Source organism: Thamnophis elegans, chromosome 2, assembly GCF_009769535.1.
Source record: "Thamnophis elegans isolate rThaEle1 chromosome 2, rThaEle1.pri, whole genome shotgun sequence".
Classification (NCBI taxonomy): Eukaryota; Metazoa; Chordata; class Lepidosauria; order Squamata; family Colubridae; genus Thamnophis; species Thamnophis elegans.
Genome location: NC_045542.1, coordinates 49,629,697 through 49,642,495, shown reverse-complemented (window position 1 = coordinate 49,642,495; position 12,799 = coordinate 49,629,697). Strand labels below are relative to the sequence as shown.

The 12,799-nt window shown below is 44.3% G+C and overlaps 1 protein-coding gene across 2 annotated transcripts in view; it reads right to left on the bottom strand.

Moving 5' to 3' along the window:
• Nucleotides 1-1,579: 1,579 nt before the first annotated feature.
• Nucleotides 1,580-12,799, bottom strand: part of LOC116503140 — an 83,144-nt gene continuing 71,924 nt past the window's right edge. The window contains exons 2-3 of one of the 2 annotated variants that reach the window (XM_032209348.1): nucleotides 9,015-9,274; nucleotides 1,580-3,474 (exon numbers count right to left, since the gene is read on the bottom strand). In XM_032209348.1, the coding sequence (XP_032065239.1) occupies nucleotides 1,995-3,041 (1,047 nt within the window). In that variant the 5' untranslated portion in view covers nucleotides 3,042-3,474; nucleotides 9,015-9,274 and the 3' untranslated portion in view covers nucleotides 1,580-1,994. Of the gene's footprint in view, nucleotides 3,475-9,014; nucleotides 9,590-12,799 lie in introns of those variants that run through there. The other variant, XM_032209349.1, reaches the window with a different exon arrangement.

The window sequence follows — 12,799 nt, the reverse complement described above, 5'->3', positions numbered from 1 at the left end:
GATAGATCGGACCAAAGATTGGGAGCTGAGTCTCGGCAAGTCCAAATCCAAGCCACTAGGGGTGGGGATGGAGTAATAGGCATATGCTGGGAATGGACGGAAAGTCATCCGAACAAGCAAGCGGAGATGCCCAGCATTAGGGCTGAGAATGGATGGGACCAACCAGAAGAGCAAGGAAATGATGGATTGGGGTGGGGGGAGCAGGATATGCAGCAATGGTGGGAATCTGGGCATTAGGAAAGTCAAAGAAGCTGTGAGCACATGGATTACAATCAGAAAGAGATGAACCATGGGCGTCATGAATGATCCTGAGCCATATAGATTATTTGAACACTTTATCATGGACTAGCAAGTACATAGACTGAACTAAGGGAAAAACAGACAAAGGAAATAGCAGAAAAGTATAGAATCAGAATTAGATTTAGTTCAGTAGCAAAGATGTGAAAGCTAACATTCAAGCTATCCAAACCTGTTGTGATATGTCCAGATCAAAAGCAGAAATTAGAAATCTTCTAAAATACTGAAAACCCTTTGTCCTGCAAACTGTTTTCAAGGTAGTAATAGAAAGAAAAGGCATGAGTAGTTAAGAATGAGTTCAGGTTGAGATTTCTTGAGATTGCTACACAATTTTGTTTGGGTTAAGAATACCCAGAATTGTCTGGAAGCAGGACAGTTCTTTTCACCAGCTTTACAAAAATGATCTTTACTTGGGCTTGCTGTAACAACATCCACTTGTTACAGGCACAAATATCACAATACAGTATGTGTGGTTCATAAGAGGTAAAATTGATTGTAGATGTTTTTCACACTATAAATTTTATACAATACTGCACCTCTTGTAGCAGCAATCCCCACTTAATCCCCACTTATTCTACTTGCTGGTAAAAAAAAAATTCAGGCAAAGACAACGTTGCTAAGTTATTTAGCTTAAAGATTCTAACAGGAAATCCATAGCGGAAAACAAGATTAATTGCTGTAAAAAAAAACCCTATTTGGTGTTTTTTCTTGTGTTTTGTTTTATTTGTTGGCTAAAGCCTGTAATAAAATAACATTGAATTGAATTCTTCTGCTTGTAAGAAAAAGATAAAATTTGTTTGTATTCTAAATTACTATTCCCTTGTTGGAAGGCAAAAGTTTCTGGTCCGTTCCCAGCCGGGAGTCACCACCAACGCTAAAAGAAAGTTTCGTGAAGACAGCTGCCTGGAAGTTATGAGTTTTATTGAAGAAAGAACGGGAAGGATGAGACACAGCTCACAGGTCTGCAGCACACATATACAGTTTGGTTTTCCCTTTTAGACAGTTTTTCTTGCTCCAGGCTATTGGGTAAATTTGGATTTTACAAAAGTTCTTTTGTAAAAAAGAGCCGAGGTGGCGCAGTGGTTAGAGTGCTGTACTGCAGCCACTTCAGCTGACTGTTATCTGCAGTTCGGCTGTTCAAATCTCACCGGCTCAGGGTTGACTCAGCCTTCCATCCTTCCGAGGTGGGTAAAATGAGGACCCAGACTATGGGGGCGATATGCTGACTCTGTAAACCGCTTAGAGAGGGCTGAAAGCCCTATGAAGCGGTATATAAGTCTAATTGCTATTGCTATTGCTATTCTGATGATTGCTCTGATCTTGATTCTCTTGTCTTCATGAACAAAATCCCGTGCCTTGTCCTTGGCCTAATCCTATCATAAAACATGAGGAGGGTGTTTTCCTATTTGGGCGCTTATACAAAGGCGTCTGCTCTATGTAAATAGTCATGATGTTTGTGTTATCTTGGAATTGGATTTTGTGTTTTTGTTAATCTAACTGGTCATTGCTGGATTCAGGGTTTTCCCCAACTTTGTTACCCTTTTTCTAATCCTGTCATCTCATGTTTCTTTTGTGACCGAGTGTAACCTTTTCCTGGCTACATGTGTGGTTTTCTCTGGCTATGGCTCCTGGCTGCGTGTTTATTCATTCTGAACTGGGGCAAAATAATTGATGTCAATTATTTTCGCCCCTCAGTATCATTGGGTGCCTTGTCTGAGTATACTTGAAAGTCCTGGTCTATCTGGATCATCATGAGGGCTGCTTGGCGATGTTTGTTTGTTCTTTGTGGGGTTTGAGCGGGCTAGACAAGGGGGAATGCAATGACAGAGACAACACATGAGGGCTCCTATGACACAGGCTGTGACGATTCCTGCCAGGAGTATGTCTATTGCTGCGCGATTTTCCAAGGTGGCCTCTCTAACTTGTCGCAGCTCTCTGTTCAAGGCAGCCAGCGCTTGGGATGTCAAATTTAAACCTTTTGCTAGGGTGCATGCCAGGCTATTCAAATTTCTGGAGTTTCGCACTGTTAGCCCTGGCACTCCCACTAGTGATACTGCCAATGAAACATATTCAGCTTTTGTCAGTAGGGATACTTCAGATTCGCAGTCTGGGTCTAGGGAGTGAAAGGCCCTTCTGTACTGCCTCTGTAGGAAAGGCATGAGCATGGTTAACTTTTCCAGGGTGCATGGCCCCCCTGTGGAGTTGGCCGGTATATATGAACAGGCTTGCAATCCACATAGCATAAACCATCCATGGGGTAGCCTCACGTAGCTATAGGAGTGGGGAATGTTTTCTGTGTGGTTGCATTTGAGGTCGGTGTTGTTTAGGCTAGTGCAGCCTACCTCTCCTTGGGCTCGGCATCCCTCAACCCTAAAACACCAGGGTGAAAATGAGATGGCTGCTATGTGTAGAGTGTACTTGCCTAAGTTTTTAGTCTTAGTGACGTTTCCCCAATCATAGATGGTTGAATATGACGGTGTGATGGGAATGTGTCTAAGCTTAGTGTCGTTGTGAATGGCTTGGGGTCCCACTATCACCCCTATGAGGCATGTTTTTAAGATATCTTTCACTGATCTCCCACTCTCTAGGCAGAAGTCTCTGGTGTTAAGCACTTCCTTTGCTAGGTATTCCCAGATGTTTCCTTTTTCTGGGATGAGGTTTGGTTCTAAAAATGCAGTTACTTGAGTTACAGTTAACATTATACAACAACAAAAAACATTTATCACAATATTTCCTTTTCCCATTTTAAGCTAACCACAACCACCCCACCCCACCCCTTTTTTTAAAGGTAAAATTAGAAGGATTAAGATTTAACCAATGAGTCTTTTAGGTTGGTTTACTGTTCCTCCTTGTGGAAGAAAGCCTCCAAAGTCCACTGTTGAGTATCTGGGTTCCCTTTTATCTTAATCGGTGGGATGTCAGCACTGTGGTCTATGACAGTGGCCTTGACGCGAGTCCAATGAATCCAGAAGTCCTTTTCTGCAACCTTCATGGCTGTTTGTGTAGTCAACAGGATTTGGTAGGGTCTTGTCCACCTGGGTTGTAGTGGTGTTGTTCTGGTGAAGTGTTTGATCCACGCCCAGCTGCCCGGTTCGTATAGGTGCAGGTTTTCCTCCAGGGGTAGCGTCTGGGTCAGGGCACTCTGTGTCCACAGAGTCTGTAGTCTCTTATGCAGGGCTGAAAGATAAGAGCATAACACCATATCCCCCCTTTCTAAGCTTAGGGATTGTGGATCTAGACCTTTTAAAGTATCAGGTGACTTTCCAAAAAGTATCTCAAATGAGAAGAGTTCAATATCTCGCCGTGGCCTAGTCCTGATGTAAAACAGTCGATGGGCAATACTTTTGGCCATGAGAGATGCGTTTCCTGGCAAAGTTTTCCCAGCAGAGTCTTAACCTCCCTATTAGATCATTCATTTCCTCCTGAGGAAGAGGGCGAATAACGACAGTGAAGGTTCTGGGTAATACCTAGAGCTTGGACTATGTGGTTTAAGACTTGTGCTACAAAATGTTTTTCCCTATCCATGTCCTGGACTGTAGGCACCCCGAATCTTGGTATTATGTCTTTGATGAGGTGCCTAGCCATCTCTTAAGGCTGTAGCATGGCAGCAGGGACGGCCTCTACCCAGTGTGTGAGCTGATCCTGGCATACAAGGGCATACTGGTATCCATCTGCTTTGGGTAGTTGTATGTAGTCCATTTGTATTCTTTCGAATGGTCTCTGTGCCCAAGGCCTACCGCCTTCATGAATACTTTTCCTAGATATACTGTTATTGGCCTGGCATTTCTGGCAGGTGCTAGTCACTCTTCTGGTGGCGTCTACTATTGCTTGTGTCCCACAGTGAGCTTTTGAGTGTAGCCTCTGGCAGATTAACCATAAGAGGCATTGTGGGGCTATTGGCTTACCATCCGGGGCCTTCCAGAACCCTTCCCTAAAAACTGCACCCGATGTCTCCTCCCATATTTCTGTTTCTCCGCTTTCCAGGAAATTGGAATAAGGGATGGTTGGGGTGGCTTTTATTGTTGCTGCTGCTATACTACGAGGGAGGGGTTCGGTTGCTGCCCATTTTGCCATTACATCGGCATATCTGTTGCCTTTTGTGGTCAAGGAGTCATCCGTTCGGTGTGTTTTACAGTGGATGACTGCTATGGACTTTGGTAATTGAATGGCTTTTAGCAGTTCGGAGACCAAAGTAGTGTGGGCTATGCGTTGCCCAGCTGATGTGAGAAACTCCTGTTGTTTCTATAGGGTTCCTGTGGCATGGCAGAGTCCAAAAGCATTCTTGGAGTCGGTATAAATGTTTGCAGGCTGGTCCCTGGCGGCTTCACAAGCCTTTGTTAACGCTATTAGTTCAGCCGCCTGAGCGCTATGGGAGGGGGAGATAGGGGAAGACCAAACAATTTCATATAGGGAAACAACAGCGGCTCCTGCTACCCTTTTCCCGTTATGCATATAAGACGAGCTGTCTGTGTATAGTTCCATGTCCGGGTTTAGAAGTGGAATATCGGTTAGATCGGGTCGCGGGGATATAGCATCGTGAACCAGGTGGAGACAGTCGTGTAAGTTGTCCCCTTGTTCTGCAGGAGGTAAGGTGGCTGGGTTCAGAGTTGTACATCTTTCAAATCTTATGTGATCTGTTGTAAATAATTCAGCCTCTTATCATGCTAGGCGCTGCTGTGTAAAGGCTTGCTTCTGTGATTTTACCAGGATCGCAAAAACCTCGTGAGATACTTTTAAAAGCAGCCGGTGTTCCAGGACTATGTCTTTCGACCTCCTTACAATTTCTACTGTTGCTGCCACTGCTCTTAGGCATGGTACAGCCCCCTTAGCTACCGGGTCTAGGGTTACCTGACGCTACTCCTGTCTTTTCATGAATAAATAATGTAAAAGGTTTTTTGTAGTCTGGAAGTCCGAGTACTGGGGCTGAGGCTAATGTCTGCCTGATTTTTTTTAGAGTTTGGTCTAAGGAGTTGGTCCATTTGATGGGATCGGGCATAGCCTTTTCCATTAATTGTATTAAAGGTCTAGCCAATTCCCCAAATGACAGAATCCATGGGCGGCAGAAGCCCCGTACGCCCTGTAGGGCTCTGACTTGCCTTTTCGTTTGTGGAGGTTTCATATTTAAAATAGTCTGTACTCTGCTGGGTGCCAGTTTCCTTATTCCTGGTACTATAATGTAACCCAAATAGGTCACCTCTTGTTTTAGATACTGTAATTTGGTGGGTGACGCTTTGTGCCCCCTATCTGCTAAGGTTTCCAGGAGGTGTATTGTGTCCATTTTACAGGCCTGCTTCATTTCAGATGCCAACAACAAATCGTCCACATATTGTACTAAGGTCGAGTTGTGTGGCAATGGTATGGAAGAGAGATCTGCGTTTAAGATCTGGGAGAATAAAATGGGTGACTCCGTGTAGCCTTGTGACAAGCGAGTCCATGTGTACTGTTGGTCTTCATAAAGTGAAGGCAAAAAGGTATTTGGAAGCCTGGTCTACCAGGATACTAAAAAAAAGCAGAAGACAGGTCTATGACTGTAAAATATTGTGCCGAAGCCGGGAACTCCGTGACTATGGTTGCAGGATTGGGTACTAACGGAGCCCAGGGTATCACATGGTTTTTGACCAGCCGCAGGTCATGCACAAATCTGAAGATAGGGTTCCCCTCCTGGTCTACCTTTTGTTTCTTTACTGGGAAGATAGGAATGTTACATGGAGAGGTGCACTTGCGGACGACCCCTTGTTCTAGATAAGCCTTTATTAGCTTCCTTATGGGCTCGATGGCCTCAGCCTGAATTTTATATTATGGGGCGTAAGGCGGGGCTTCGGGTTTCACTGTGATTTTTACCGGGGAGGCTCCTCTTAACAGCCCTACCTCCGTGATGTCCCAGCCCATAGAGAAGAGGGTAGACTGATTAGGTCGTCGTGCAGGGAGGTGGCCTCTCTAACTACCATATGGATGTTCCTTGTCAGGATGTCTAGTAGAAAGCCATCCTTTCCACATTTAATAGTGGCCCCCATTTTACACAGGAGATCTCTGCCCAGTAGGGAGAGAGGAGATTGAGTACAGATTGTGAAGGAATGCTTTAGGGCCAGCGGACCTACATCAACTGATTTTTTTTTTTGTGAAATCTACTGGGATAGTCCTCCCTCCTACCCCCATTATTTCATCGCGGACCCCTGGAGCAATTGAGTTTCTAGTTGGGATGTTGTTATTAGTGAGGATGTGGCTCCTGTGTTCACTAGGCACTCATATTGCTTTCCCCAGAGGGATATCATGGGCTCCCCTTCAGGGCCGTTCCTTAAAGGAATGGCAAATCCACAAAAGATGGCCGAAAAGTCTGTGGTTTCATCCCCTAGTCATAAGGGAGACTGATCCCTGTCCCTCCCTTAGTCCCACGGGTGTCTGTAGTTCTGCCTCCATTCGCCCCGGTTACCTGGGCGAGCCCTTGGCAGAGGTGCTCTAGGTTGGGCTCAGCGTGGGTGGTTTGCCGGGTTTTAGCAATAGCAATAGCAATAGCAGTTAGACTTATATACCGCTTCATAGGGCTTTCAGCTCTCTCTAAGCGGTTTACAGAGTCAGCATATTGCCCCCACAGTCTGGGTCCTCATTTCACCCACCTCGGAAGGATGGAAGGCTGAGTCAACCTTGAGCCGGAGAGATTTGAACCACTGAACTGCAGATAGCAGTCAGCTGAAGTGGCCTGCAGTACTGCACTCTAACCACTGCACCACCTCAGCTCTTCTTTTGTCTAAAATCTCGTTTTATGTGTCCTTCCACCCTGCACTGCAGACAGTGGGTCCACTGTTCTTGGGGTCTTCCCTCCCAATCACATTGCCGGCATTTAAGCCAGTGTGATGGGGTGGCGGGGGTGGGTATGCGCTGGGTCTGGAGTTTAGAGCAGCAAAAATGTGCAGTTCCTCCTGCCTCTCCTCTCTCCTCTTTCTCTCCCTTTCCCTCTCTTTCCTTTCTTCCCTCCATTCTTTCTCCTCCTCCTTCAGCCTATCCCTTTGCTCATACACGAAGTTCGCGATCCTGCGCAACTCTGAGATTTCTAATGCGGACCAGTTTGAGACAGCTCGCTGAAAATGCTCACGGATGTCATTGGCTGATTGATTGACAAACGCCGAGACCAATATTCTTTGATCTTTCTGACAGTGGAGGTCTAGGTGGGCATATGTGGCGGCCGCTTTCGACAACCGTACCAGAAGGCAACCGTACCAGAAGGCATCAGGATTTTCCACTTCTCTCTGTGTAACCCTTTGAAATTCGGCCCAGTTAAGGGGCTTCCTCCCTATTTCCTCTAGGGCCTCTATTAAGTTTTTCTTCACCCTACTGTATTTATCCCAGTGGTTTGCATCATTATAATCCCAGTCTAGATGATGTAGGGGCCAAGCAACCCTTGGCCATTCTACTTGCCCTGGCGCAGCTATGACGGGTCGTTTGGCAATTAGCTCAGTTGTTTCGAATAGTTTGAGAAGTTCAAACTAGGTCATGTCTCCCCATGAGGGGTTGTGGCTTTCCACTATGGACCTTATGGTTTGTATCACTACTTGAGGATCTGCCCTGAATGTGGGGGTGTCCCTTTTCCAGATTACTAGGTCTGAGGCTGAAAACGGGGTATGTGTCAGTAGTACATACTCTAACTGTCCCCTATTCTTCCCTGGTACTGGTTTACTTAACGGTGGGGGGCATGAAATGTACTCCTGTTTCTTCCTTCTCAGAGTGTTTATCTGTTTTCACTATAGGCTTCTCTACCAGGGGTTCTTTAAGTCTAGCTAGCTCAGCCCAGCAGTACCAGTAGGGTAAATGGCTGGGTTTAATCCTAGGTCTAAAGGTTTTCAGCATTTTAAAGTTGAATGAACCGCTCTTTGGCCAAATTGGTCTCCCAGTTTCATTCTTGAGTAATGCCCATTCTCTACCTATCTGTTTTGCTTTCCTTTTTTTCATTCCGGCCAGGACAGGCATCTGCTTTTCGTCCCAGGCCCCCAACAGCTCCCCTAGGAGGGTTTCCGTGGCCGCCTGTGAGCTACCACTTCCCATGATCCCACTCCGATGTGGGGCTCACTTCGTCCTAGCTGGGCTTGCCGCTTCATATTCCCCGCTTCAAAATTCGCGTCATTAGAGGACCTTTTCGCGCCCTTTTAAAGGAACTTTTCTCATCCTTCAGAGGAACTCTTTTCGCGCCCTTCAGGGGGACTTTTCGTGTTCCTCACCGCGGGAACCTTCTTTCACGCCCTTACTCGCAGGGACTTTTTAACAGTTTTCAAGTCTTGGGGAGAGACTCAGGAGGACCAGCCGCACAGCTACCCCAGAGGGGTCCTGTCGTCAGCGGGTATGCGCACTTCCTCTTTTCCTTTCCTTACCTTTTTCTAGGCTTTATCTACAATTTACAATTTTCCTGGGATTTGTTTTTCTTTTTCCCACCCGCATCATTACCTTTCAACAATATTTTTCCACTCATTGCCCGCTCGGCTACTTCGGTATCCCTTTTGCGAATCGGTTTCCACACTCTGACAAGAACCTCCTGCCTTGCTTTCTCAATCCTGCCGGTCACTGCCCTTTCGGACTAGCAGCAGGCTGAGGTGCCACTGAGGGTTAAGTGGAGGAGGTGGATTCTGATCACTACTTGTGGATCTGAGCCTTCTAACACCTATGCACATACACACTCTTTTACTCCCCGTGTTACCTTTACTAAAGAAAAATTTTGGAGCAGTACTCACCTCTTTTTCAGGCAGCTGTAGAGTTCAAACTCCGGATCTCACTTTACTACCTTTTTTAGCTGCACCGGGTCCATGGAAGTCCTTTTGCAGATGAAAACATCTACAGCCGGCAGAAGAGCGATTCCTCGGGCCTGGCTTGGTGGTTGGGTGACCTGAGAGTCCCTTCGTGGTCGCCAATTGTTGGAAGGCAAAGGTTTCCGGTCCGTTCCCAGCCGGGAATCACCACTGACGCTAAAAGAAAGTTTCGTGAAGACAGCTGCCTGGAAGTTATGAGTTTTATTGAAGAAAGAAAGAACGGGAAGGATGAGTCACAGCTCCGTCGTTCCCGGGTCTGCAGCACGCATATACAGTTTGGTTTTCCCTTTTAGACAGTTTTTCTTGCTCCAGACTATTGGGTAAATTTGGATTTTACAAAAGTTCTTTTATTCTGGATGATTGCTCTGATCTTGATTCCCTTGTCTTCGGATTTTGTTCATCTGGTGCCTTGTCCTTGGGCTAATCCTATCATAAAACATGAGGAGGGTGTTTTCCTGTTTGGGCGCTTATACAAAGGTGTCTGCTCTATGTAAATAGTCATGATGTTTGTGTTATCTTGGAATTGGATTTTGTGTTTTTGTTAATCTAACTGGTCATTGCTGGATTCGGGGTTTTCCCCAACTTTGTTACCCTTTTCCTAATCCTATTATCTCATGTTTCTTTTGTGACCGAGTGTAACCTTTTCCTGGCTACATGTGTGGTTTTCTCTGGCTATGGCTCCTGGCTGCGTGTTTATTAATTTTTTCTGTACATGCCTTCTGGGTTATTTCTGTTACCTTATTACACCTTGATTAGCCACAAATTTAACCAAAAGAGAACTTAATCCTAACGGATCCCCATGATGTTATCCAATATGTGACTACTATTGAGTAACTGGAAACAATGATCACATGATTAACATTTATGTTAGTGAATAATTACAAAATCCAAATAAGTATAATTGCATTTCCATTCCATTCATGAAACAGAAATGTTTTTATTAAGAGGCATTAGAAATACATAAAATATTTATATATCTACCAGTAGTTACATGTCAATTTTATTTCTATTTCATACACTTCTTTCAAATCATACATTTTATTTCTAAGATATAATATCTGACGTTTCTAAAGTTTAAGTATAATGGGAATCAATTGATTAGTTACCTTATACAAATTTTTAAAGAAACAAAGTAAATCCTAATGAATCATGCTAGAGTTTGTTTTGTAATATGGACATCCTTATAAAAATATATAGATGTGCAATCCCATATTAAAAGATAATATCCCCTTCTCTGTTATATAAACATGGACTGCATAACATGCATACATTGTACGTTTAACACATAAGATTAAAATACTGTTTATTGAGGGTTAAGATCCTTCTTCTCCCTTGGAATAGACTTCAAATCAGAGCTTTGAGCTTCATTTTACAGAATCTTAATATTATGGATTTTTCCTTCCACCAGATCATAACAATATGTTCCTTTGCCCTCTTGTGCCACAGCAGGTTTGCTTGCTAGCTTGGATTATTCAGGCAGGAAACTCAAGATAACTATGGTATTTTGGATGGCAACAGTTGCCCTTTCATCTCTTGTCACTGTCCATCTGTTTATAGTGTCTTTCTGCAGAGCAGTCCCGATATCCCTCTCCTACCCCCCTCCCACCCTTCTTTGCTTTCACTTAGCCTTTGCTCAGCCAATATAGCTGTGTCCTTTTGCTACCTGGGAACAGCTCCCCTTTTACGACTGAGTTAACTCAGCAACATATTATGATCCTCCATGTAAATCTAAAGCATTACATTAGATGGCCAGATTTCATATCATGAAGACATTAGGGGCTATAAATTTCAAATTCTCTATGAACCCAACTCGATGTCAAGTAATTATTTAGATCACTCTCAATCAAATATATTAGAATTACAACTACTAAGTTTCTAAGAAAGCATAGGGATGCACTGGAAAGTCCAAAGCTTTTCTTTTCTTTGAATAGATTTGATTTATTGGATACTAGAGAGCTGTAAAAGGCAGAACAATGATTTGGTTCAATCAACTAAATGACCAGGACCAGAATTTTCCTTCTTTGTTTTTCTAGATTTTGAGGGATTTGGTTATTGTTGATATTATTTTTGCTTAGGGGTATTAAACCTAAAATAAGAGTATATATTTCTTTGCTTAACTTTATTAAATTAACAAAATAATAATAATAATTCAAACAGACAGACATCTGACACTTAACCCCCCAGATTTATCATTTAAAAAGGGGGGGAGTCCGGATAGTGAATATAATTATATCTGGAGACAGTCAGAAGAGAAGAGAAAGAGCTGGATAAAATCACAAAATACAAATAGAACAACTATGGCAAAAAGCAGAAATAGTATCAATACAGAAGTAATATAAGCCTTGGGTGGACTCCCAAAATATATGGAGCACCACTTGAACACTGTCAGCATTGACAAATTGCATCAGTCAATTGCAAAAGGCAGTTTTATTTGGAACTGCAACAATACCTTTAATATTATAAAAAAGGCATCTTAAAGTGCTAGTCGTAACTTATAAAGCCCTTCATGGTATTGGACCTGGGTACTTGAGAGACCCCCTGCTGCCAATTACCTCCCACAGACCCGTTAGATCGCACAGGGTCGGCCTCCTCCGGGTTCCGTCTACCAGCCAATGCCATCTGGCTACCACCCGGGGGAGGGCCTTCTATGTTGCAGCTCCGGCCCTTTGGAATGAACTCCCCGTGGAGATTCGGACCCTCACCCCTCTCCAGGCCTTCCGGAAAGCTGTCAAAACCTGGCTGTGCCGGCAGGCCTGGGGTTGATGAGTTCCCCTCCCCTCTCGACTTGTATGGCTGTATGACTCTTGTGTGTTTTAATTACGTGTATTGTGTTTGTATCCCCTTTCCCCTTTGGAATTGTTCGCCGCCCTGAGTCCCTCCCGGAGAAGGGCGGCATACAAATAAATTAAATCTTGAATCTTGAATCTTTCTCCTAGGTCCATGGGAAGAACATCAGTAGTGGATAAAAATGACAAATCCAGTCTAACCAACTAGCTGAGTGTGCAACCAACCATAATAATTATTATTATTTGTTTTGTAGGAAGTTATCACTCAGCCCTCTCCCAGAAAAATGAAATATCCTAGGAAATATTGAAAAGGCAGAATATTATGTTTCCCTGGATGTGAAAAAGGAGAAACATTTTAAAGAGAAACTTCCTGCAGCTTCCTGCCTCCCCCCTTTTGTCAATGGGTCATTAAGATGCCAAGCCAGTCTATGCACATAACAAAGACCCCATCAACTCCAGGGTGATGGAATCAAGGCGTGCTAGTATAAGCCCTTCACCCAACCAACCACATGGCATCTGAGAATTCAACTAAACCTGGACTCAGCCTAGAGAGTTGCCCCTGCATGGCCCCATGTGAGTCTGACAACCAATCAGAATACATTTCTTGCATAGGAACAGAAGGCAGATGTGTGGGGCCGAACAGATTATAAAAAGCCCTGCAAGCCCCTTCCTTGACCCTTCTTCTTCTCCTTCTCCTTCTCCTTCTCCTTCTCCTTCTTCTTCTTCTTCTTCACCCAACACCTGGAAGCATGTGATCACCTTTTCCCCCAAGACCTCAAGCTATGTGGTCCTCTCCACCATTAAACCATATTTTCTAAGCAGCCTCCATGTTTCCAGTGTCTTTTTCCCCACTTGGAACTGAACCCAGAAGGACATTTCTTCCAACAGTTTCTCATTGCTTTGCTTCTGGAACTTGGAAGATCC